At 27.3% G+C, this 27,290-nt stretch overlaps 1 protein-coding gene across 10 annotated transcripts in view; it reads left to right on the top strand.

Annotated features, from left to right (window-relative positions):
* The window catches only part of LOC107452791 (serine/threonine-protein kinase mig-15), an 89,773-nt gene extending 62,956 nt beyond the window's left edge, over positions 1-26,817 (top strand). For 4 of the 10 annotated variants that reach the window (XM_071178642.1, XM_043046997.2, XM_043046995.2 and 1 more), the window contains 12 exons: positions 580-641; positions 1,266-1,357; positions 3,648-3,950; positions 5,436-5,657; positions 9,429-9,660; positions 10,747-10,958; positions 11,719-11,782; positions 14,309-14,559; positions 22,306-22,384; positions 23,807-23,887; positions 25,126-25,265; positions 26,659-26,817. In XM_071178642.1, the coding sequence (XP_071034743.1) occupies positions 580-641; positions 1,266-1,357; positions 3,648-3,950; positions 5,436-5,657; positions 9,429-9,660; positions 10,747-10,958; positions 11,719-11,782; positions 14,309-14,559; positions 22,306-22,384; positions 23,807-23,887; positions 25,126-25,265; positions 26,659-26,742 (1,822 nt within the window). In that variant the 3' untranslated portion in view covers positions 26,743-26,817. Of the gene's footprint in view, positions 1-579; positions 642-1,265; positions 1,358-3,647; positions 3,951-5,435; positions 5,658-9,428; positions 9,661-10,746; positions 10,959-11,718; positions 11,783-14,308; positions 14,560-22,305; positions 22,385-23,806; positions 23,888-25,125; positions 25,266-26,658 lie in introns of those variants that run through there. The other 6 variants (XM_071178645.1, XM_071178644.1, XM_071178643.1 and 3 more) reach the window with 5 other exon arrangements.
* Positions 26,818-27,290: the final 473 nt, after the last annotated feature.

Here is a 27,290-nt window from a genome sequence, read left to right as displayed (position 1 = left end):
ATGTGTAAATTTAGTATTTATGAATTTGTATTTTGAAAATTAATATTGTTTAATTGAAATTTTTATATTTTTGTTGTAAAAGAGATGTTTAAAAAGTAATTATGTCCTGTTTCACTTTATTATTTTTATGAACTAATATTTAAATTAGTATATCTAAACACAAACTTTCAGTCATATTTCAGAATTAATAACATCAATTAAAAAATATTTCTGCTTAAAAATTCATTATTCCAATTACATTGATGGCCAAAAGATATTGGTTTACAGAAATTTAATAAAAGGTACGAAACTTACTTAATAAAACAGGTCTAATACTTAAAAACTTTTTTTACTCATAAGTGCTAAAATTTAAATAAAAATTTAAAATTACATTGCTGCTTGCTGACACAGTTTGTGTGCTATTAGTCGTGGGCTGATTATTAAAATGAAAGATTTGCTCAGTTATTTTTTTGTTTCTGATGACAAACAAGCACAAAAGAAAATTTATAAGATTTAGTTGAATGGCATTTTTTATAATTTCTCATTCAGGACCATAGATTTCTTAAAACTGCCATAATATTCTTTTTATTCCCATTTTAGGCCTCCTGAAGTCTACAATGATGCCTTAAGAAATTTAGTTGATCATGACAAAATAAATGATGGTAAGTTTCAAGAGTTGATATGGTTTCGATAATAAATAGGAAATATTTTTATAAAAGTAGTATTTTAACTATTTGATCTTTATTAATATTAATATCTGCATTTTTTAAAATTTGTTTATTAGGGTGATTTTTTTTAAAAATTTCTTTTTGCTAGTTAAAATTATTTGATTGATGTAGTGCGAATTTTTAGAAATCTAGTTTTATCAAAGGAACAAATGTGAGTTACTTCATTTTAGTTTTTTAATACAATTATTTAGAATTTGGAATAATTATAAAAGTTGAAATTTTTTTTACAAAACATGTTTTTCACTCATACAACTAATGTTAGGAAATATTGAAATAAAGCTATGGAATTGTTTCTATATGGATTTCAATGCTTGTTTGGACGTTCTCTATTTTAATTAATATAAATTGCTAAAAACTAATAAATAACTTTCCTACTAATAACTGTTCCAATAATGAACTAATAAAGCAGTGTTTTCCTAATATATCTGTTTTCCTTACATATCTGTTTTCTAAAACAAATGAAATTATTATGCATTTGGTATGAAACCTTAATTTTGTTTTTGTCTTAATAACTGATTCATAACAAACTAAAATATGCTTTCCTATTTTGTGAACTAGGTTCGACACCTGTAAATCATGCACCACACAGACCTTTACCTCCTACTCCAGATGAAGAAGAAAACAATGACAGAACTTTAGTGTTGAGAAGGGTAAATTCTTTTGTTTGATTGCTCAAGTTTTAATTTGATAAAAGTCAACAATATTTTTTATTGTATTGAATTAAAACGAATAGTTTTGTATACTTGATTGTTAAACTTGATATTCTTTTGGTATACTTTATAATCAAAATAATTTCCACTGTTGTCTTAATTGCAAAGCTGTTAATAAGCATTTCCATAGATAGAATTCGTGCTCTCTTAGATTTAGGATTAATAGCTTTTTTTCTTGTAAGAGTTCTTTTTTAATCTGGTCAAATCATTAATTTAATTAATCATTAATTCATCCAGTTTATTTCTCAGAAGTAGGAAATTTTTTTTAAAACCTTTGATATAGAAGTGGATCAAGAGTAAACACTGTTATTCTTCATTGTTATTCATTGTTATTCACTTTCATTGTTATTCACTGTAGTAAATTATCAGCCTACCTATCAAGCATTTATTTTTTGTATTTAAACATTTATTTTTTATTACATTTATTTATTATTATTTGTTTATTTTTATGGGACTTTTTAAAGAATATTATTTTCCAATGACATCAGGAAGAGCTGATACTTGGCACTTAAAATTTAGTTGTTTTTTATATATAAATATTTTAGTTCTAGTGCTACAATTATTTAAAAGTAATACTTTACTTGAGATATTACTAATAGTTTACTGTATTATAGCAAGAAAAAGAATCTGATATATTAAAAAAAAATAAAAGCCTTGTAACCTTTTACCCTTGATTTGAAAGCAAAATTTCTGTATTTTTTTTTCTTTATAGCCTTTTTATATAATTCATAATTTGTCAAACAAAATCTGTATGATGTAATAAAGAATCCAGTAAATGCTTTTACTTTATGAATATATAATAAAGGGATAATATTTTGTGTTATCCAAAATTTGATACTGCAGTTTATCACAGGGATAAAAGACTTCTGCGAAAAATGGAAAAATCCAATTTTTTCTCCTGAGTTGTAGAATTTCTGCCAGTGTTCTAAAAATGTAATATTTTGGTCAAATTATTACAGAACCCCCCCTCCATAACTGCGGAAACCTAAGCTGACCGAACAATAGTCGTACTCGGAACAAACTTTTTTCCATGCAGTAGCCTCCTGAGAAAGAATGATCCTCAGGAGAAAATGGGTTGATCTTCTGCAGGTGTGCCATTGCCTTGACAACCATGACTTCTGCTGTAGAGTTAAAAGGATGAGGTTCTTGGTTGTTGAGTTCTAAACAGTTTTGTTTCGACCGCTGATGTTTGATGCGGGGTTTTCTGCCTTGGTGCGACACATATTGAATTTACGCATCAGAATATTATTGTTTTCTCAACTTGGCTAGTGCTTATTTTTGGCTGTTGCTGCATTTGCCCGCGCACATATTTGCTTTTTGTGTACTTTTCTTTATCACACGGTGTATCGTAAGATGAATGTATTTTATTTCTGGAAATCAATTTGTAAAACAAACACAAAGTGCGTACGATCGATGCTGCTGAAAAAAAATTAATTCAAGTTTTATTGGTTAAATGAAACAGTTAGTGACTAAAACTGTTAGTAACTATCTACCAGAAATATCAGATGAGGTGAAAGTTAGCGACTGTTTTAATTTAAAATGACGATTATTTAGCCTTATATATTGCTTAATTTTCTTTAATATAGTAGTGGTCAAAGACGTTTAAAATTATATTAAAAAAAAATTTAAGTTTTATTCTCTAAATGCTTCTGCCATTTTTTAATCTAAAATAAAACTCTCACCGCAGAGTTAGAAGTAATGTTTTTATATATCTTATTGATATCACATTATTACATGGAACAATGTCTTCCATCTCGCACTGTCTGAGTTGTGAAAGTTCAGCTTTTTATTTTTATTTATTGTCCACTTTCATGCTTGTTATCAGATCTATTAAATGTTAATATATAATTCTGTTTCTGCAATGATGACAAACTTTATTAGTTTTGCATAAAAATCTTATGGGAATGGATATATTAAATAAGTGAAGCAATTAAAATTTTTAATCTTGAGAATTGCTATTTTAATAGAGTCTCTTGCTCAACAGATAAAGTTTACATATTGTTACATTACAGGCATATTAAACACACATATATTATTTTACTTATTACAGGTATAATAACTATTTACACTCCAATTTTTTTTTTAAAATTATTTGTTTGTATTTTTTTCTGATTTAAAAAAAATTATTTGATCAGTTTATTTTTGTTTATAATTTAGCTTTGTTTTGGCATGGTTTTTTAACTTTAAGTTTAAAACTTGTTTATTTTTTAAACCACTGCTATTATTACAGAATCATTCAAATCGGCAAGAAAATAACAGACGAACGAAGAATGAGAATGAAAGTAAGGGGCAGGATAGGGCAAAAGATAGATCAAGTATTAACCTGGAAAAAAATCAAAGGAGGCGTGATTCTGGTCCTGTTGAGCGCTCAGATATTAATAAATCTAAAAGTAGTGATAAACATCGCTCTTCATCCTCACCTTTACATAAAGCTACATCATCACCTTTTCCTTTAGCTACCTCAACTCCTAATCAAAATGGAGAATCAAATCATAAAAAAGAACGAATTAGTAATTCCAGGCATGAATCGAAGGTCAGCATTTATTTTGTTTTGTTTCGTTTCTTCTGTTATTTTGCATTTAATTTGCTTATTTTTTATCATTTTTGTTATATTTTCATGATTGTTTTGCTTCAAAAAGGTTTAATTATAATTTGTATTGTCTGTCAGCTGATGGTTTAATCAACATTTTTCTAAATGAGAAAAAAAGTTGTTTATTTTTTATTTATTTTTTAAATTTTTTTTTTCATTAAACATTTGCTGAGACATAATTTAATTTGTCTGTAGGAAATTTTCTAATGTGCTTATCGATGGTGAGTTAATTATACAAAGGATGTAGTGTAACTGAGCTTTGAGAAACTTTTTAATTTCTTGTAATAATTTATTTGATTATGTAGTGACCTAGCAATTAAAAAGGTGGCATGGTAGTTTTAGAAACTTCTGTTTTTTTTTAAAAAAAAAAAAAAAAAATTAAATTCACGAGGTTGGACCTTTAGCCTTGTGAGCTCTTAACTTGAAGGACTATCTTGTTCTTCTTTGTCTGGTGTCTCCCCTCTAACCTGTCCAATTAGATTGACACTGCTGATTGCTAAACTCTAAGCAACCTCATTGTTCATCCAATTTAGACTAAATTAAACATTCTGTAATGTATGATAACGTTATTGTGCATCAGCATTAATGTTTGCAGAGGTATGTTGTTTTTAAGCTGAACATAAAAATAATAATATTTTTAAAAGTTTTTCCTCAGCTTAATTTTTTAAAAAAAAAATTAATTGTAATTATATCAAACGCAGATTTAATCGTAACTTTCATGAATTTAAAAGTTTCCTTTGTAGAAAATATGAAAAATTAATCAACGTTTAAATCTATTTGAACACATTAATATATTATTTAGTTTTTAACTTAAATCAAAACTGAGCTGCGACCTTGTTTCTGTCCTGCACACTTAAATAGAGTAGCAGATAGCTCTTGGGGGAATAGTTTTAGTAGTCATTTTTGTTACTGTCAGTTGTTTGAAGGATGTCAAATTTTTGTGGCATGGTTTGTTACTCTTAATTCATGTATTGATAATTTAAAAATTGCATATTACTTATATTCCTAGCTGAAAAAATGCTATTTGTTTGTAATAAAGAGTGTCCTAAAAGTCACCCAATGTTTTGAGTTTTATGTCATTTGGGTAATAAAATGCTGATATTTGAAAATAAAATGCCAGTACAGTGGAAAGTTCAGGGTTTAGACTATTAAAATGTCACACACGCTATTACACACACAATTCTAGTTTTTTTTTTTTTAAATTACAATTTTTGGTTTAAAACTTGTGTTTTCAATCAAAATTATTTCCTGCTTGAATTATGGAACACAGTGTAGTAAAACAGTATTACTCATGTAATAGCAATAAAATCTACTTAAACTTGTAGATGATTAAAAGGATACCTGCTATACTTTAAATCGCAGAGATTTAAAATTTCTCTCCTTTTTAATTGCTTTTAGTTCTGACATGTAAGCTCTTTTGTTATTTAGAGTGATAGGGAGCGAACGGATCGGAGTTCATCAAGCGGTGGCTGTGATCGTGGTCCTGGACAGCGCATGGAATCTTCTCAAAGCTCTCCTGGTAATATAGGGATGGCCGCTACACGTTCCATGGGTGTTCTACCTGACCTCTTGCAGCAGCATGCTTCGAACACATCTGGTCATCAGTCTTCACCACAGCATAGGCTTCAAGACTCAACGATATCAGATGAGGTATTACTTGTGATTTTTATAACTGTTGTGTTACTAAAATTACAGTAAGGCTTAATTATTATTAGTGAGTTTGCTTTTTAAAATTTTTTTTTTACTCTTTTAGCTTTTTTAAGATAACTATATGTGAAACCATCACAGTGAAAGCTATCAAAAACCTTAAGAATATTTTTTATGTATTGGTATAACATTAATATTGATATTTTAAATAGCTATACTTATAAGAAAAAGTGTATTAAGAAATAATACCTCTTTTGTTACAGTTAATAGTTCGAATTATTTAAAGCAAAATTTTCACTATTATAATGTGACACTATTATCTGAAATAACCAATGTGTAGAAATAAACTTTTAGTATTGACCCTAGTATAATAAGCAAAAGATCTTCTGTAAACTCTTTTATTAAATTACTGACTAAAATTTATATTTTAGCATAGATTTTTTAAATTAAAGTAAGAGTTTCTTTTGAACTATAATCTCTATTTAAACATTATTGTTAACTATATTATTATATTTTAATGTACATATTTTTAAACATTAAAATGCATGCATGAGTTAATATTTAATATATATATGGTAACTAATAAAGTTCTTGCTGTCTTTGCTTTGCCATTGAGTGAAGTGAGAATTAGTGTATCAAGTGGTCAAAAATCCTGTCGGTTCAAAGTAGGAATATTAGTTGTTATAAAAGCAGGTACACAATGCACTGCTTATCACTAGCTGCATGAAAACTCCGAATGTGTCAAGTGTCAGGGGATAGTGCTGTGAATAAACATACTGTATGCCATTGGATTCAAAAATTGGGGTCTGGAGATGTTTTCCTCTGTGATGTGAGCAACCACAGGCCTTGGAAGCTGCCTCTCAAGAAGGACAGTAGTCTAACACCAGTTATAACAATAATAATATAATAAAAATGAAACAGTTGCGAGCTACAGTGGTTCAGGGGATAGAACATTCACCCTTCTATGAGGTAATCCAGGTTTGAATCGCAGCGTTGACTCCGGCTTGCACCTACTACAGTGCTGATATGAAATATCATTAGTGGTAGACACAGATCATAAGTTGGAATCTTTGGTGTCTTAATGATTTTTCATGTCCATGTAACACAGATGCAGATAAATTCCATCAAAAAGTCTTCACTGAAGGCTAGGTTGTCTAAATGCTTGATCCTGGAGTCCCCTTGTCTTCTGGATTGGGTTCAAAATTACAAGGCCACAAAGGTGAATATGTGTCAGAATTATAAACATGTCTGCTTGTAAACTTCGGATTTAAATTGACTGTTCTGGTTACAAAATAAAATGAAGCAGACTTCATTTGCACCACTTAAGTAAGATGCACAGGCTGAGCAAGTGGGTTCTGGAGGCATTATTAGTATTACAAACACTTTTCTAATTGTGCCAATAACAGGATTATATGTTGACATTGATGCCCTTATTTTCTGGGTCATTCTCATAACTGGAGAGCATAGGGTTAAACAAATCAGAATTTATGCTCCTACTAAGTGAGGATCCTGTGTCTGTTTATTCCTTTACTACATCATGCTCAGAATCAGATTTGAAAGTTTTACATTGTCATCGTTTATGACATTGTGTAACATAATGTTTTTTTTTTATCCCTATCTAGTGCTGTTTACATAATAAGGATTCCCTTCATAACTGCAGAAGACAGTACAGTGGTGTCATTTTCTTTTTGCTACTGCCCCATTATTTTGTTTATCAAATAACAGAAATGAGTGATTCTTTTTCTGAGCAGGCTCTTTTATTAAGAGATAGGATGAACTAACTTCTTAGGATTTACAAAATAAATCTGTCAAGTCTTAAGTATATCCATTAAAAGCAGCAAGAACTTTATTGGTTACCTTGTGATTTATATAATTGTACAGTCCAAGGTTTTTGACAGTTTTAGCTAGTTTTTGATAATTATCATGACAAAAACAAGTTTTGGACCTTTAAAATTTAACTGTGACGCTTAGAAATTTAATCTGTGAAATGAGACTAGTGTAGTTATTTAGTGTGATTGAAATTACATGATTAAATGGTTATTTTACTAGCTGATTTGTAATATAGTCATGTATTAGCTAGTCTGCAAGACAAGTCTTTTACTCTTTACTGACTTTGGGGAAGTTGATATGTCTTTTAATATTTAACACAAATGAATGTAGATTATAGTTTTATTTGAAAACAAATTGTAGTTAATTTATGTTGTAATTAATTTAAAAATCTGCGATAAAAATTAATTTAAAAATCTGCGATAACTTTACAAGGCTTCTTAGACTTTTGGAAATGATATCTTGAATTTTATTGCCATCTAAATTGTTTAAGTCTGATATAACATTCTTTTGATAAGTCTAGTTTTTTATTTTTATCATTTTTCTCTTTCTATTTTTTCTTATTAATTTTCCATTTTTTAAGCATATTATTAACTATCCAGATTATCAAACATTTTCCATCATGCATTTTTAAAAATGAATCCTAGTCGAGTAATTTTTGGTTCTGCTGGTTGATAAAGATTGAGTTAAAAATATATAAAAACGAGAAAAACAGAACTTAAAGTGAATTGGAATCAAATAAAACTTAAATCTATTGGTCGATAAAGATTGAGTTAAAAATATATAAAAATGACAAAGACTGAACTTAAAATGAATTGGAAATGACTGGCACTTATTGATTGATAACAATAGACTGACAATTGGAATTTTTAAAAAAGTTTATTACACATAATTTATTAATATATGTAGAAATTATAGTAATAACTTACACGTATAGTCTATACCAGTATGAGTAATCTCATTTCACTTGCTGAAAGTTTATATAATTATATTAAATTTCATACTTTTCATATTATGAAACATCTAGTTGATATGTTACTTGATACATTTATTGCACTTAAAATATTCTTATTTGTTTTTAAAGCAATATTTTTTTCTGTTTCCCCATTTCTTCAACTCTGTAAAAGATTAGTTAGAATTAAGTATATGTTAAAATTTTTTTTTTCTATTATGACATGTGTAACTAATTTATTCAATATATATTTTAATTAAGATATTCTTATGACTGAAACATTAATAATTTGTAAAGTTAATTATCAGTAAATATACCCACATGAACTATTAATATGTGATTTTCTTTGAAATAAAATATTGGCTTAAATTTTATGTGTTTCTGTTAGAGAGAGTTATGCATTTTAAATAGGAATTGTAATAATTTTTTTTGTTTGTTTTTGGAATTTATGAATAACATATTTTAAATGGAACAATATAGTATGATATTCTAGTTTAAAGTCTCAGTAAAATTTTTGTGTATGGTTATCTTTTTTAATAGTAATTAGTTATGTTATTGAAAAGGGAATTAACCAAGTTTTAGGCATTAATTATAACATACATAACTATGTATATATTGATTACATAACTTTTGTTAAAAAAAGTTTTTATTTTAACTGAAATGATAAGTCATATTTCTTATGTATAAATTTGACATTTGCTTTAAATATTCTAAAGAAATCAGCATAATAAAAGTATCTTAATTTTCATTGCAGATATATCAGGAAGTAAGTGTTAAATTTTTTTATATGTTATTGCAATTGCACTAAATGTTAAACTAAAATCACCACTTTTTCTAAAATAAATATTGGCTTTGTTTGTTGTGCTAATTTTAAATAATACAGCATGAATTAATATTTATAGTTTCTTGATGTTTGCTTTTTATATTGCTTTATTGTCTGTTTATCTCTTAGTTTCATTTTCCTAATTAAATAATTTTATTCTTTTACGTAATAGTATAGGCAAGCTGTTGGAAAGGCCCCTCCTCAACTACAACACAAACAGCGCTCTTTTCTTACATTTGGGTTTGGTGCTGGTGGTGGTACTGGTCCCTCTCCATCTCCAAGGAGAGAGAGCCATGTTAATGTCAATGTTACGCCAACATCGCATGAGTCGTCTGCTGACACTCCAGAAATAAGAAAGTACAAAAAACGATTCAACTCAGAAATCCTATGTGCTGCCTTATGGGGTGAGAATCGAGCCTTTTTTTGGAAATATTTTCTCCCTCTCTTTTTTGATACACACAGCATTAATTTAACAAAGTAAATTACAAAAATATTCCTAAAACATAAATTCTGTTACAAGGTTCCTATAAAACTTAGAATGTGCTTATTAGTTCTTATTTCATTCTTCAGAATGTGTTCATTTTCTTTTTAAAACAAAATCCTTTTTTTCAAGCATCAAAATTTCTATCCGAATCCCTTGCCCTTGAGTCCTTGATATTGACATTGCATGTGTATGTATGCCCATATTTTAACTGCTGGCTTTTTTTTTTTTTTTTTTTTTTTTNTTTTTTTTTTTTTTTTTTTTTTTTTTTTTTTTTTTTTTTTTAAATAGAGAAAAGAACTAGACTTATTTTAAAACTTTTAAGGGGAGTTATTTTGTTGTTGTATAATTTAAAAACTAGGCTTAACTATTGATATTTTTGATATAGATTTTATGAGTTTAACTTTGTTAATAATTTCGTTAATATTTTCATTAATAGTTATAAAATTAAATTGTTTTATTTTAAAATATGATTTTGTTATTTCAACTTTCTTAAATAAATGTGTACACTTTCAACTAAATAATTTCACTTCAAATCCTGTAAAATTTACCAGGCAATGATTGTTTCTGCTGGTTGCAAAAGCAAGCAAAAAAAAAAGAAAAAAAAAATTAAACATGTCATTTGTTTGAAAGTCAAGCATTCAATTGTGAAATATATTTTTTGTTATATTTTAAAGTCTTTAGTGGTGCTTATTTTTAGTTTGAAAAGTAGACAGTTAACCTTGCATTATTAACTTAATAAATTTTCAATCGTGTTATTGTAGCATGATGTTAAAGTGTTTTATTGTGTATCCTTCTAAGTTTCCACTTGGGTAACAAACAAAGACAATAAATTTTTAATATGACATAATAATATAAAATTATAAATTATTTTGTGGAACATAGAAGAGAAAAAAAATTAATTAGTAATTTGCAGATATTAATTGGATTGAGAGCAGGTTAACATTTAGTAAAACAGATAAAATAAAATTTATTTTATTGTTTTTTAATTTAAACTGTTGTTACTTAGGAGTAAATCTACTGATTGGTACAGAGAATGGACTCATGCTTCTTGACCGTAGTGGTCAAGGTAAGGTGTATCAATTAATATCTAGGAGAAAATTTCAGCAAATGGAAGTCCTAGAAGGCCAAAATATTCTTGTCACAGTGTCTGGCAAAAAATGTAGAGTACGCGTATATTACCTCTCATGGCTGAAGAGCAAAATATTAAGAACTGATGGAGTAAGTATTAGTACGTCTATTATTAGTTTAACACATATTTAGCTTCTAAGTTCAGGATTGTTTTTTATATATATATTATCGTTATATTTTAGTTATTGAAGAATTATTTTTTATTAGCTATAGGGAAAAGAAATAGCTGTCAAAGAAATAGCTGTCAAAGAAATAGCTGTCTTCAAGATCTATTATTAGTTTAACACATATTTAGCTTCTAAGTTCAGGATTGTTTTTTATCTATACATTATCGTTATATTTTAGTTATTGAAGAATTATTTTTTATTAGCTATAGGGAAAAGAAATAGCTTTTAATGCATATTTTATGACTTAGCTTTTAATTTTAAACAATGTAATAAATTTTTATTTGATTTAATTTACTTTTCATTATTAAAGGTAACCGATAAATCAACCAATTTTACTGATAAGTAATCGATAAATTAACCATGAATTTTACACCTGCACCTAAATTTGTATTTTAGATTATTTAGATTTATTAAGGTCTAAAAAAATGTATTTTAGACCATTTTTCCTTGTGTTTGCAATATTAGTGGTAAATTATATAAAAGTTATTGTTATGCTCAATGAAAAGCTTGTTCCCTAAGTTCATTATTTACAAAAGCACTAAAGCCAAAAGGAAACAAATTGCTAAGTTAAGTTTTTTTTATATTTAAGTTGATATTTTAAAAAGTTAATTTTCTGTCCATTCTTTTTTTTTTTTTATAGTTAATGAAAGCAATTTACTTAACAAACTGTGATCATATTTTAGATTGAAAAAAGAAGTGGTTGGATAAATGTAGGAGATCTTCAAGGTGCTGTCCATTTTAAAATAGGTAAATAAGAATTTAATGCATAAGTGTTATGTTATCTAAATTTTGTATTTATGTCCATAAATTTACGTGTAATGTTTATGTTTAAAAAGAAATATTAGATATGTATTTTGTTTTGCACAAGTTAATGTTAACACTGTATCAAAATTTTATTCAGCTATGCATTGCTTCTTAGTTTAAATTAACTTATCTTAAATTTAAGAAGAAAAAGAAAGAAAGAAGAAAACTGTTATTTACTGAGCTTCATAGCATACTTGTAGTTCTATTTTCTGCTATTCACAAATTTTATGTATATACAGTCAAACCTCGTTAATTTCAACTCGAAGGGAGAAATTTGTTCATGCTGAAAGTAGTTCACGTTATCAGTTCAGAAATTATTTTGAGGAAAATCATACAATACACGTTTTCTATCATCTAGGTCTGTTATTGATCAGCATTTTCTATTCTTAAATCTCTTTTTATGAATTAGAAATGTATCAAATAGTGATAAGCCCAAATAGCCGAATATTCAGGCAAAGAAAATTGACCAAATAGCAATATTTTTTTTGAAAGAAGTAATAAACATTAATAAATATTTTTTATATTGGAATAAGTTTAGTCATTATTAAAAAATAATCAAAACTTAGCTGTATTATTGGTATGGGGTAAAGGGAAAAAGCTTTAATAGAAATGTTTAAGCAAATAAAGATAATTAGATACTAAGATAATTAAAAATATTTAAACTAAAAAAGAGAAGCTAAAGTTGAAAAAAAAATATCCTCTTAGTTCTTAAAACAAAACTTTAATGCTAAAAATAGTATTTTCTGCAAAAAAATTATGCATAAAACATTAAAAGTGATAATATCTATCAGAAACCTTTTTAAGAATGCAGCGCTATTATAAAAACACCTATAAAAAACAAAGATTATACACAAAAGCAAAAAAAAAATTTAATTTTTGAAGGAAAATTTTAAAGCTTAACATTTCAGTTTTCCAATTACTCTATTTTCAAGAAGAAGTGAAGATTAAAGTCTAATAGAAGCCCTCTTAATTGCTGTGTCATAATAAAAACGTCTATAAAACTAGTTTTTTGAAAAAGTAAAAGCTTTTCGTTATGTCCCTATCGTGAATATGTAAATTAATATTGATTTGATTTCATATTTATTTATGTATGAAACATATAAGTATAAATGTACTATAATATATATTTTATATATTTTTAGTTTTTATTTCCGCTTAATATCAAATAATTTCTTTAAATCTCATAATAAATGCAACCAATTACTTCAAAAAATGAAATGAAGTTAAAAGGAAGGTAAAAAAATATTTTAGTTCAGATAAATTTAAATAAAAAATGTACTTACTTTCGTTGCTCTATCTTTTTTTTAAAAAAATTCTCTTGAAACAAATAAAAAAATACTTAAAAGTAACTAATTGAAAAAAATTGTTTCATTGCACAAATTAAAGAGGATTACCAACAAAGTAATCGGTAATATCTTGTTTTAACTTCTTATGGCTCATGTTTTCCAAAAGTCTTCTAACTTATCAACTGTATCTAAAAAATGACTTGAATTTTCATTTTTTAAAAGCAAAAGAACAATTTTGTTTCATTAGTATCCGTCAGAGGAAAGTAAATGAAAGTATTCGTTAGTGAAATTCAAGAAAAATCTTAGCTCCACACGTACTTACCTGTAGAAATGAAATTCAGCAATATCAATTTCTTAGAACAATCTATGAGAGTGTTAGGGAAATAACTATCCATATTGGAAAAAGGATCAATATTGGTGGTCATTTCTCAGGAAAGCATGCTTCTTTGCATTCACGCTCATGAGGTTAAAAAGAACTCTTTTCATATTATAGTACAAAAGGCTTATGTTGTTTCCTGTAATGCTCAATAGCAATGCTCTCTCAACAGATTTAATTCATACAACTCATTCATTTAATTGCTGTAATGTTGCAATTACCAACTCTATAACAAAGAATTAAAAAAACCTGCCCTTATAGATATAGAACTGTGAATGATTAGTTTTCTTACCTGTCAGAGAGGATATTTAATGTACATATTTTTCCAAGGGCAATGAAATTCAAGTTCACATTAAAAGATATTTCACATTAAGCATGTCCCATGTTAAAAGTACTTTATAGTATTATATCCGAATACAATTTTACTGGGAATCGAAAATTAATTGTTAAAAATGTTAAGCATGTTTGCATTAACGAGGTTTGACTGTGTATTTATATATTTAAAATTGCCTTTGTTTAGGGATGCTAATATTTAAAACTTTATTTTAAATTTTATATTTACATCAATTCTACTATGTTATAATCTTAAACAATAATTCATTTCAAAGTATAACAAATATTATTTATAAACCTGTTCATAGGTTTTTCATCAGACTACTTATCACATCATTGTAATGATGTTTGATTCTAATTATCAGTCCAGTTTTTACCAAAATTTAATTACTTTATTTTATGATTTTAAGAACTTACAGTACTATATCACTAATATGCTACCAAAGAGTGACTGTTTTTATAATTTTTTCCTAGTCAAATATGAAAGAATAAAGTTCCTTGTGATCGCCTTGAAAGAAAGCATAGAAATTTATGCATGGGCACCAAAACCGTATCACAAATTTATGGCCTTCAAGTCTTTTACAGACTTAGCTCACCGGCCTGCTCTAATAGATATGACGATTGAAGAGGGTGTTCGGCTCAAAGTAGTATACGGTTCTACTGAAGGTTTTCATGCTGTAGATTTGGATTCTGGTGCTGTCTACGATATTTATATACCTGCTCATGTGAGTAAATTATTTTGATATCCTTCTTAGTTTTTATGAATTTTTTTGCAACTCATATTTGAGTTTTTTTTGTTGTTGATACTCTGGGTATCTAAACTATGATCTGGTGATGAATCCGCCATGCTGCATATGGCTCGCCACTGTTTAATCTGATTATGTGGCATTTATTTGAATTGAAGCTGCATTCCAAAATTTGAACACTTATTTGTGAAAAATAAAAAGTAGCATGAAAAGGTTTATTGATATCAGATATTTATGAAATTAAAGAAAATTAATAATAGGAAGTAATAAGAAATGAATGATTAATTTAATTATTCAGTTCTTAATTATTCATCATTGAAAACTTTTTAATGGATTAAATACACATATGAACCCATAATTTCTCTAACTGTATCATGCTCCGACAATGATTGGTCACTCCCACTGTCACAACTGACTTTGGAATTGCTATTGGTGTCGCTGTTTTCCTACAAGGAGTTGTCTACCGTGAAATCTAATGCATTTGCTATACAGACAATCATGTTCAGAATGGATTGAACACTGAAGATACACCTACGCTACGGAGACTAGTGCTCGGTGCAGGTGACCAGAATGGACGGTTACATTTTTCCATTTGTAAGGGGGTAAAAACTAAATTTTCCTCATTCAACGAATTTTTACCCCTTCGATACTAAGCTGCATTTGATTTTCAGTAACATTGAAAAGAAAAGTGTAGCTTAGATTGGAATAAATATGGTAATTTAAAAATTGCAACTTCAGTAAACTTAAGAAAATAATAATCCAAGGAGAAACACAATAACTAATATGTTGGATAAATAAAAAGAAAGTTAATTACACATAATAGATTTAAAAGTAACAAAAGTTTTCTCTTTGCTATATTTAAGACCTGTTTTATTGATGTTAAATTTAATTCTCAAGCATGTAGTTTGCAAGACAACACCATGAATTGTGTGTTTTTTGTCTGTGTTTTCATTTGTTTTCTTAGTAGTTTACTTTATTCTTTTTCTAATGTAACTAGAGTAAAAGAGTAGTTAAATGAGTAAAGTTAGTACTCTTTTTGTCAGAGTACTAGACTATATTCTATTTTTTGTAGACTAATAGTTTTAATACAATATTTAACCTCAAAAATCTGTTTCTGTGTTCTTGAAGATTACTTTAGTTCATATCTTGACGTGTTGTGGCTGATTGTCATGATGTGCATAATAACATAGAAGATATTTATTATACATTATATGAAATCAGTCTTAAAACTTACAACAAGTGACATACTGCAACACCAATATCCCTCGCTCTGTGGTTCGTTTGAAAATTTGTGCATAGTTTAAAATTACAGGGTTACAAGAAATAAATTAACACACATGCTCTACAACTTTAATGCTTAGTAAAATATCAGTACCAGACTTTCAAATTAGCTTGAAAACTTTATTGCCTGTAATATAATAAGTTTTCAAAGTGAAGACCTTTTGCTTTTAATGCAGAGTTGTATGCAGGTGACTAAATTTTAAATGTATGCATGTTGCAGCTCACCTACTAATATTTTGTCCCATTCCTTATACCGGGATTTTTTTAGACGTGCCAAAATTTTGAGGTTTCACACAAATCCTTAATGCCAAGATAAATCATAGGAAAAATTCACTGGATTAAATTTCGTTGGATTTGATGAAAATTTTTAATCTGTAAAAGAGTAAAGGAAATTTTAAATATAAAGTTTCGTACTTTATTTTTGCTGATAGTTTGCATTTCAATATGTAAATTTTTATTTAACATAAAATAAACTTTTCTTTTTTAAATCTTTGATTTGGTTTACTTCATAGCTCTTTACTTTAAATTAACTGATAGTTTTACATTTTAAAAGCAAGTAAAAAAATGTGCCTTATAGTCACTGCAAAACATTTTCTGCATCTATTTGCACTTCATTAAGCACCTTGATGATTTCTTAATTGAATAATAATATTTCCGTTGATCTTTTTCTTGTGCTCCTTTTGGATAGTTTCGTGGTCGGGTATGTTTTAAATATGAATACATTATTTTAGCTTTTAGTAGGCTTCATGCGCTCTAATCCTAATTTTTGATGCAGATAAAAATATCATTGCTGCTTGCTTTTAATATATTTCTTAAAAATCATTATTTAATATAGAGTATTTTGAACCTGGTTTTATGTTATTATCCTAAGATCAAGAATATGTTCACATAATATCATTAACTATTGCTTAAACCTAATACAAATAATATTAATATGAGGTGGTTCAAATGTAAAGGCTTGGAAAGGTGACTGATATGAGCAGACTTCAAAAAGAAATGTGTGTTCTTGGAAATGCAGTGTTTAGCTGATAGAAAGCAGTCTTCAACTGGTTCCGAGTATGAGTCGATGATTGTATGCTTCCAGGCGTAATACTGACATGGAATTCCTGCTGTGGAATACAAGGCTAATCCTTTGAAATGTGCTTGATTGTGAACCATGAAACTGTTTTGAAGACAGAATAGATCTGTACTATTCACAAAGCATTGGCGATTATTCTCTGTGTGTCAACTAATGCCAGGCTGCCCCAAATATTTTATTCATTGATGAATAATCCAGGATAGCCTTTGGATAAATCATAACGCTTGATATGCAATAGAACATATGCCTAACAATTAAAGTTTTTCATTAAACTTTGCGCTGGCTTTAAACACAATAACTTATCAGGGCTACACACTCTACCAAGTAGTTTAACTGTACCCACAGCATCTTTCTATTAAATGTCTTTCATGAACTTTTGGCTAATGTTTCTCTGGCTGTTTGCTCACTATTGTGGTTCCAGCAAGATAGAGCCCCAGCTCTTGTTTCTGAACTAGCCACCGCATTCTCCACATTTGACGTTCTTGGTTTTTTTCATTTGGATTCATTGGAAAAGCATGTAACCTATACAATAGTCCTGAAGCATTTGAAGATCTGGTTGCCAATTGTCAGTTGCCACAGAAAATATGATGACATGCCTGAATGTTTTTGCTAGTGTAAACCAATTCATGCATCACTTTTTTGAATCCTGTATTCCTGTTGATACTTGCTTTTACGAATAATTCTGTAATTTGATTGTAAACTGGTTGCAAGCTATTATGAACTGTTAATAATTTGTTTTCTTATGACTAACTTATTTTTCAATTACTTGAGATTAATACTGCATTACATGCTAGTACTTTAACACTGCATTTGAGCATTAATTGTACATTCCCATACGAAATCAGTTTATTTAGGCTACCTGCCTTAACATTTTTGACGTATAGTTTTGAACCACTCTTTAATCTTATGCCTTTCCCAAAATAAACTAATAATTCTGATCAAATACTAGTTTTTTTGCTAAAAAGTATTCGTGATAGGGTATTTTACAAATTAATTAAAAGTAAACTTTAATTTTTACATTTAAAGAGCTGTCTCAGTTATTCAATAATTTAAGCAACTTTGGGTGTAATTATGCTTCCTTTGACTGAAAAGTAACGAAATGTGGATTTTGAAGTAAAATAAGAATGGAAACTGAATTAAGTGTTACTGCAGTGTTCCCCAACCTTTTTATCACAGCGGACCTGTCAACGGTTGATAATTTTACTGTGGCTCGCTGGGGACGACGACGTTGATTATTTAAATTTTAGATTAATTTGATTTATTAATTTTAATTTAATTGTATTTAAAACATGCCTTCAAAATAAAATACAGTTACACCAAAAAAATAAATATAAAGTGATTTAACATTTTAACCTACTAGAACGTTAAATCAATGAGAACACTGAGCTTGTTTCTTTGCAATCAGACTGTTCCATCTGGGGTAATCGGAGACAATGACACCCGAAGTGTGTTGCTTATGTCCAGTTTATCCCGTTGCTTTGGTTTGGTTGCCGTTACTGCAGAAAACCCCGCTCCACACAGATAGGTTGTCGGAAATGGCAATAGGGATTTAAGTGCTGTGGTGGCAATCTCAGGCTATTCTGCCGTGACTTTAATCCAAAACACCGGCAGAGTTGTCTCAAACGTAGTTTTAAGGCCGCCGTCATTTGCAATCTCCAACAGTTGATCTTCTTGCACAGACATGCTAGATTCGCCCAATTTGTTGACAAATGGGTGGGAGATTCATTCCTTACCAGATATTTTTAATTTTGGGTATAAACCTAGGAATTCAAATTCATTTTCAATTAAATGGGTGGCCCGGGACCATTTGATCCGCGGACCGGTACCGGTCCGCGGACACTGGAACACTGGTTGGGAAACACTGTGTTACTGAATTAGGAAACTGAAATAACTTATTTTGCTACATTTTTCTCCTACAACCCTACTCTATACAATTTTGAAGCTATTTGCTGTAACACTCTTTAAGTTTAGAACCTCTAATATAGATAGTTCTGCTTTAACCTTTTTCTGGGGGAGGAGTGGTAGTAGGATGTGTTTTAGTAACTATGGGAAGTCTCTCTTTCTCATAAGAGTAAAAAATGTTTTTCACATTTCCCACCTGCTTTCAAACATCAATTAGAAGTTCAGGTATTCATCTGTTTTCTTTCCTGCTTTTTTTAATCAATTTAAATTATGCAAATTTTTTTTTGTTTACAAAAATATGTTAAAGTTATTTTTCAAAGATAATTTCTTTATTGCTGTTTTAATTTAACGAATAGCAATTTTGATTTGTACATAAAAATATCAAGTAATCACAACCGTCAAAGTAAATTATCTCAAATTGAAATTAATTTCAAAGTAAAATATTTTAAATAAACACAGATAAATATTTTTTGGGTTTCTTTTCTATTTTTGGTATAAATATGGAGGTTATTGGTTTTTTAAAATTTTGATTATAATTGGTGCAGACATGAATAAAATTTTTTTCTATGATTTGTATTTTGTAGGAAAAATTTGTGCATATATTTACATTTGTTACCTGTAACTTCATTCATAATTTTGGCTGAATAAAGATTTTAAGGATTGCGGTTTTTAAAATTGTAATTTATAATACTAATGTCTTTTTCTATGCTTTTTTTTTTTAAATGAAATCATAAACGTCATTTTTTTCCTCTTTCTTCATAATCTTTTTTCTTTTGTGACATTTTTCGTGTTCCTCCTTTCTCATTATGCTTGACACAATTTAATCTTAAGTTAGTTTTTATGAAGGCTAATAATATCTCGTTAGTTTATCTTCATAAGATCGAACTAAATTTTTGTGAACATTAAATTTTCTTAAATCTATTACCTGAATAAGAATGTAAAAAAGAAAAATAATAATTTCTATTATCGAAGATGCAGTAAGATGCATTCTTTCATGAAATTTGGTACAAAAGGAAAATAACATGATCTTTTGAATATGACTGTTTTATATGAATCATGAATAATTTGCAACTGAAACACAATAATTGAAATGTTTACGTATTACTTGTCGGGGAACTTTTTTAAAAGAAAATTCTTTGGAAATGAAAGCACATATTTGATTCTAACTATGAGATTAGAGGAATAAGGTTCTGAGTGATATGTTATAAGTAAATTTAGAAACTGGCTAAAGCATTTTTTTTTACAGTAGTGATTTGAATTACTATATGCTATTTAGAAAATAAAATGAAATTAAAACTGTTGTATTAATTTTTTTCTAAGATTAACCAAGTTATTGTAGTTACTAGTATTTTAATGTATCACACAATTTATTTAATATATAATATTATAAAATAGAAAATAAGATTAAAGGAATTTATTTGATAAAATAATTTTCAAAAGTAAAGACCATTCTTGCTGAGAAGAACAGATCAATCAAATTAGCCGTGAATTATAGTAGAATTATCTTACCCCCCTCTTGTTTTTATTGTTACTATCATTAATAATAAAAGCATAAAACTGGTAAATAAAGTTATGAAAACTATTTATTATTGATGACGTATTTTCGTAAATTGAAAAGATTTAACAATTCTAAAGATAAAAAATACATTCAAATAGTTAATATTTGTAGTTAAATTTCATGTCTTCTTGTGCATCAGAAATGATTTAAATTTCTTCTATTTTTACACAGACTTATTGTAAAACAATGACAAATTGTTTAAAATTTGTTTTAATCTAAATATGTTGTTAAAAAAACAGCTTGTAAATTTTTTTTGATAGAAATTAAATGTCAAATGTTTAATAAACGTACAAAAATTATAAATATCAATTGTACTGTATTAAATAGTTATTATTATAGGTACTGATAATTATAGTTAACAAAACTTTAGTATGTTATTGTAAACTAAGACTTTATTGTTTAAATTTTGTTTTGCTGAAATTGATGTATATGAAGGATTGTTATAACAGCAGAAAAAAAAGCTGTTTCTATTATTTTTTCCATTCATAATTTTTTTTAGCATAAATATCCCAATGGACATTGAAATACTATTTATTATTGAGATTCTGTATTGATAAACTTGGAAAATAACAAAACAGTGTCACATGGTGCTAATGAATGAATGGATGGAGGTGCATAAATTATAATAACATAGGACAGGCTGATAATTTATTATAGAAAGTCGGTATGTGGGATGTTATTTCTTCACTTTTTTATGCTGAATCTGATGAAAGCACTGTAAAGGGTTTTCTGCACTTTTCAAGTTATACAAAAGCACAAGAGTCCCTCTCTGGTGGCCCTTGTACTATCCCAAAATACGATGGTCAAAGAAGTAGTTGATAGTCAAGGAAGTTAACAAAAAAAAAAAAAAACAGTGGGGGGGGGATAAAATTGCTTCATTCTCGTCACTATTTTTTTGCAAAGAGAGGCTACCTTTTACAATTTGCACCCCAGTTGCAAAAAGAGTCCCTCAACAGATCTAGATGTCTTGTTGATCCCTCTTGAAAAGGTTAACTACTTATCATTTCATACTTATTTATTAATGTTGTAGTAAGTGATACTCAAAAATCATAAGGAAATTTGGAGTTTAAATAGCTCCCTGATGAAATACTTTCATGATGTGTATTTCATTGCAATTATGTTAAATAATCTGAAATTTTTGATTGTGTGCATAAATGCATAGAGAATAATAAATGTCAGTTAATATATACTTTTTAAAATTCTGGTTTTAATATATGAGGTTCATATGTTTCATCCCTGTATTTTTGGATTATTTAAAGTTTTATAAAACTTGTAAAATATAATTGAAATCTGTTTTATAATTAAAAATTGCATTCATAATTTTTTTTCTTCAAAAATTGTCTTTAGAAGACTGAAAACACTAACATTAAACACTGTAATTTTAAAGCATTCTGTGGCAGTAGTAGGAAACAACTTTTTTAAACAGGAAATTGAAACTAATTTGGAATTCATGTAATTTTTCATATCAACTCATTAAATATTAAAATAAACTAATTTTGGTTTTTTAAATATGTGTGACAATTAAAAAGAATTGTCAGTATCATTGAAACATTTATTTGTTCCTAATTTAGAAAGGCATACAAGTATCTTTTTTTTATTATTTCATTTTTTTATACTTGCTGCATCTTACACATTTTTTATTGTATTATTTTATTTTATATTATTTATTTATTTTTTGCCTATGGGCTTTTTTTTACACAATATTTTTTCTGCTAGATTGTGCAGATTCTTTTTTTTTTATATGTATGATTTTTTTTAGATATAATTAATTGTATTGTAATTTTATGTCAGTATTTCTTTTTTTTTAAGTACCTTTATATATGGTCTGCTCCTTTGTCTAGTTTATTTTAACCATTGTCCAAAACATTTCAAAAGTTTTTAATATTCATATTTATATTTCTTTTAGTCTCAGGGCCCCATTACACCTCACACTATAGTCACTCTTCCCAATTCCAAAGGCTTGCAACTCCTTCTTTGTTATGATAGTGAGTATAATTTCAATGCTTAAAATTTATAACTGAACATAAATTGTTTTACATTTGATTCCAGCTATTTACTGCTCATTTTAAGAATTTATCAAATATAAAAGAGAAAAAAAGTATTTTCTAACTGTTTAAACTGTAATTTATTGTCAGAGATCTTGTAATATATTGTCTAAGATAATATAATATGATGTTGTTAAAGATTTAAAATTACTTATTATAGTTTTATTGTAATTATTGCTAATCATATGTTGCATTATCAGTTTAAAAGTGTACCCAAACAACTAGTTCTCTATTATTAAGAAGACTCTCTTTTCTAAAATTTTTGTATAGATTAATTTTGTTAAAAATGATACTTTTCTTTATTTTAATAATTTTTAACACAATGCGACAAAATATGTTTTGTTGAGCAGAAACTAAAAAGTTACTGAATTATTAATATGTGTTTGAGTTTAATTTGTGAATTTTACAGCACACATATAAAAGTTTGGTATTTGTTTCAAATATTTCATTGTAGATTACGTTTTTCTGTGGAGTCTTCATTATTTTAAAATCAGAAATTTTTAAGGTTTGCAGTTTCATATTTTTTAAAAATGTTTTGAACAATGTCAACACAGTTTCAGCAGAAGCAGGAGGGATGCAAGATGCTGCATTCCTTTAGGAAAACTTTAGAAAGATCCGACCGTTAAATTCTGTACGCATGCCACACTTGTATTTTGGACAACCTGTTTAGAATAAGTTGTTTGTGATGATATATGATTTTTTTTTATAACAATGCTATGCATATTTATTTATATGTAAGTTGCAAATGTAACTTTTTAAGCAATCTCATTGAGTTAACGAATAAAAACAAATCAATTCTTTGAAAACCTTTCAACTTCTCAAAGCTTGAAGTCTGATGTTCGGAAAATCACTGAAATAAATAAATTATGCAAAATACAAAGCAATACATAAATTAGTTTGATTCTTAAATGTTTTAAGATGTTTAAAAAATTATTTGCAGTATAACAGTTGGAATGGAAGATTTACTCAGAATACTCAAGAAGGATTTGATAATTTATAATAGTTTACAAAAATTTTAAAATAATTATGTATTGAAGTGCTATTAATTATATTTAGTAATTGTAACGAGATCAGTGCTTGTTCTTGCTTTAACTTTTTAGTTATATTTAAAGAACTCAACATACTTATTTTTTAAAAATTAAGGCATCTCCTATAATTTTTTCAAAGATTTGCTATGTGCAATGTATTTTCCTTACTCTTCTCTTTTACAGCATTATGAAATAATTTTTTTTATTAATGATTTTTATTATGATTTTTTCCATCCAATATTTTGAGTATAAACTGTGTTGCATCCTATATATTGAGTTCTGTTGAAATTATTTTTGTTATGGATTAAAATAAATTGTTTATTTTTATTTCTAGATGAAGGAGTTTATGTAAATACTTATGGGAAAGTTAGTAAAAATATTGTTCTTCAGTGGGGAGAGATGCCAACATCTGTAGGTAAGAAATATTTTTTTTGTTGACCTTACCATTATTTATCTATTTTGTTTGAAATAATTATAAAGTTTGAAATGTGTAACAGAATTTTTATTTATTTATTCTTTTATTTTGCAATAGTAATATTTATTGTAAACAATGGATTTAAATGGAACATTTTATTCAGTTATGATAGGAACAGTTACATATTATGTAGTATAAAATTATATTTCCAAATTTCAATCTTAGTATGAAAGCTATTTTAAAAGTATTCTTTAAATTGTTTTGCACTAAAAATAATAATCTGCATAGCAGTGTTGACAGTAGGAAGTTAATGGCTATTTTATGAAGATGAAAACATTGTAATAAAACTTGAACTGTTCTTGAATTTTTATATTATTAATATTTTAGGCAATTGTAGAAAAATGATCTATTTAAACAATTTGATCTCTGCACAAATGCCAAAGTTATTAAGAAAAAGATAGTAATGATTTATAAAGAGGAGGATTAAATGAATTATTAATCAATTGTGGGAAATATTTTTGCATGATTATGCAAAAGAAAAGGGAATGAAATTATTAATTAAAGATATGCTTGCTTTTTATTTAGATTATGCTTTTACGATGTTATTAACTACCAAACAAGAGTAGTAGCTACAGTTTCTGAATGTGAAGTTTAAAAAATTGCTTTTTGTTAGACAATGCTTAAAATATGCATCTCTTCTGAGCTTTTACTAAATTCTGTTTAAAAGTTTACAGATCAAGTCAATTGAGCATCAGTAGTTTTTATTTTATTTAACATTAATGAGATTAATACTGGATGAATTTAAAAAAAAAAAAATACTATTCATTNTTTTTTTTTTTTTTTTTTTTTTTTTTTTTTTTTTTTTTTTTTTTTTTTTTTTTACATAAAAGTTAGTTAAATGAACACAACTTGACATTTCTTTAACTATTAGTTTTTGCTTTTTGTATTATACAATGATGAATATNGCTATGAAGATTTTGAAGTGACTTTTTAAAAAATTGGCAACTTTAACTGAATTAAAGCTAAATATTTAATGTAATTTATTTACAATAAATAAAATTTCAAAATAATAATTAATTGCAGATTTTTTGTTCTTAAAAATTATGTTGTTGATCTTTCATTTACTATCATCTAAAAAGTACAACTTCAGGTTGTAGCTTAAAATTAGTAGTTTTAAGTTTGTGTGTGATTTATTTTCAATCTTTCATTTGTTTAAATAATTTTTTTCTTCCTTGTAGCGTATATTGGGACAGGCCAAATCATGGGATGGGGCAATAAAGCGATAGAAATACGTAATGTGGAAACTGGTCATTTAGATGGTGTGTTTATGCATAAGAAAGCTCAAAAGCTGAAATTTTTGTGTGAAAGAAATGATAAAGTAAGTTTCTACAAATGAAAGTTTAGTAGCCTTTGATACTAAAATGTTTGTTGATTTTTTAAGTATTTATAGAAATGTGCTAATTTTAACTTCACTGTAAAAGTTTTATATATATATATATATATATATTGGTAACTAACAAATCAAATGCACTTCAGTACTGAAGTAAGAATGCACTTTAATACAAAACCCCTCTATTTACGCTTTACTTCAATTTGCGCTTTTAGTTTCATATTTTGCAATTTGGCAATCTTGTTAGGAAAATATTTTAAATCATTCTTGAAAAATTTACCTCTCATGTAAGTTCATTTGAATTCGCTACTTGCTTTATAGATTTCGTTTCATGTTTTATTCTGTTTTTAAATTTTTTTTTTTTAAAAAAATATTTTATTTTCTATTTTTACGTGATATTTTTACTTAATGTTGTTCCATTTTATTTGTTGTAAAATTATTTTTTTTGAGTGAGATATAAAACTAGCTGAATACGGGGTGTATGAAAAAAAGGAAATCCATAAATCAGTCCCGAGCAACTCTGCAAAATCATGCGTAAAACTGAAAATGCTGATACCCACACAATTAAAGCTAAAATAGTTTCCTTTTTTTAAATTATTTATTATCGCTTGTTGTCATTCCACTGGCTTTAAGTTAAGCAAAAGGCATTTTTTATTGTTCATCCCATTAAAATAAAAATTTACTGTACTCAGCATTACTTGGTGTGATGCTATTGCTTAGGATCAGTTCATGATATTTGAAATTTATCACTATAAATTAATTTTCTCTGGTATCCATCTCTTTCGAGGGGTCGTACGACACTTATTTCCACAAAATCCTTACTATGCTCAATATTCATGCAATAATTACCAAATATATCAATATAATACTACTATCAGTGGTAGTAAATTGAAGCCAAAATTTTAAAAACAAATAGATTTTGGATAAGACATTAATAAGGATTTTAAATTATGACCAGTGGTGGAAAAAAGTTCTTTTAATTCAAATTCATTAAAATATAAATACTTTTTTTGCTACCATTAGAAAAAATATTTTTGGAAAATACAGAAAATCCTTTGTAGAATTCTTATTAAAACTGTAGCAATTGCCATAATACTGGTAGTACGTTTATTTGTTTGGCACAGTGAATAGAGTGATGTTCTTTTTATATTGTGGTAGGTTTATTTATTTATTTTTTGTAGGTGTTTTTGGGTGCATTGCATTTTTGTCGAGTAAAGAAAGCATTGGTTTCAATGTTGAATATAGTCACATTTCATCTTTAGTGTTATGAAATATTTTTTGAAATAAGCATGCATAGATACTTTTTGCATGTCATGAATGAATAAAATAGCCTTGATGCTTTTCAACTCTTCAAATGTGATAATCTCAAATTTCTTTGCAGGTATTCTTTTCCTCAGCCAAGGGAGGTTCTTCGTGCCAGATCTACTTTATGACTCTTAATAAACCTGGAATGGCCAATTGGTAGCCAGTGGACTAATAATTGAAAGTGCTCCTGCCATTCACAGAAAGGGTGCTCTTATACATTATGGGGAAAATGATTCCCTATTTTGCCTTGCAGTCAGTCATAACATTATTTGTTTAGTTTTCTAAAAGAGAATTTCCTCATAATATGTGCTTTTGGGTTTTTTTAATTTTATTTTCTTACTCTCAAATTTTATTTTATTGCTCAATAATATTCAAATGTTAGATATTCTTTAGTCCCAGTTGTTAAATAGAGGTTTTGATATATATATATATGACTTTCAAATTAACTTATTTATAGATGGTAAAAAAGTTATTAAAATTATTAACTATAAGAGTTTCATAGGTAATTTTGTTTCCTTTTAGTAAAAGAGAAAATATTTCTTTTTGGGAAAAAATTTCTACAACCCTTGTGTGAACTATTCTTAATTCAAACACTAACCTTTTTGGCTTTTGCTTTCAATTTTTTTTAAAAATTATTTTGCTATTTTTTATTTAAAACATATTTTAATTTATAAATTTCAAGCAATATAATGACATTTCATTTCTGAA

The sequence above is a fragment of the Parasteatoda tepidariorum genome, chromosome 3 (assembly GCF_043381705.1).
Source record: "Parasteatoda tepidariorum isolate YZ-2023 chromosome 3, CAS_Ptep_4.0, whole genome shotgun sequence".
Classification (NCBI taxonomy): domain Eukaryota; kingdom Metazoa; phylum Arthropoda; class Arachnida; order Araneae; family Theridiidae; genus Parasteatoda; species Parasteatoda tepidariorum.
The sequence above is the reverse complement of the archived record's forward strand: the minus strand, read 5'-3'. Positions and strand labels throughout refer to the sequence as shown.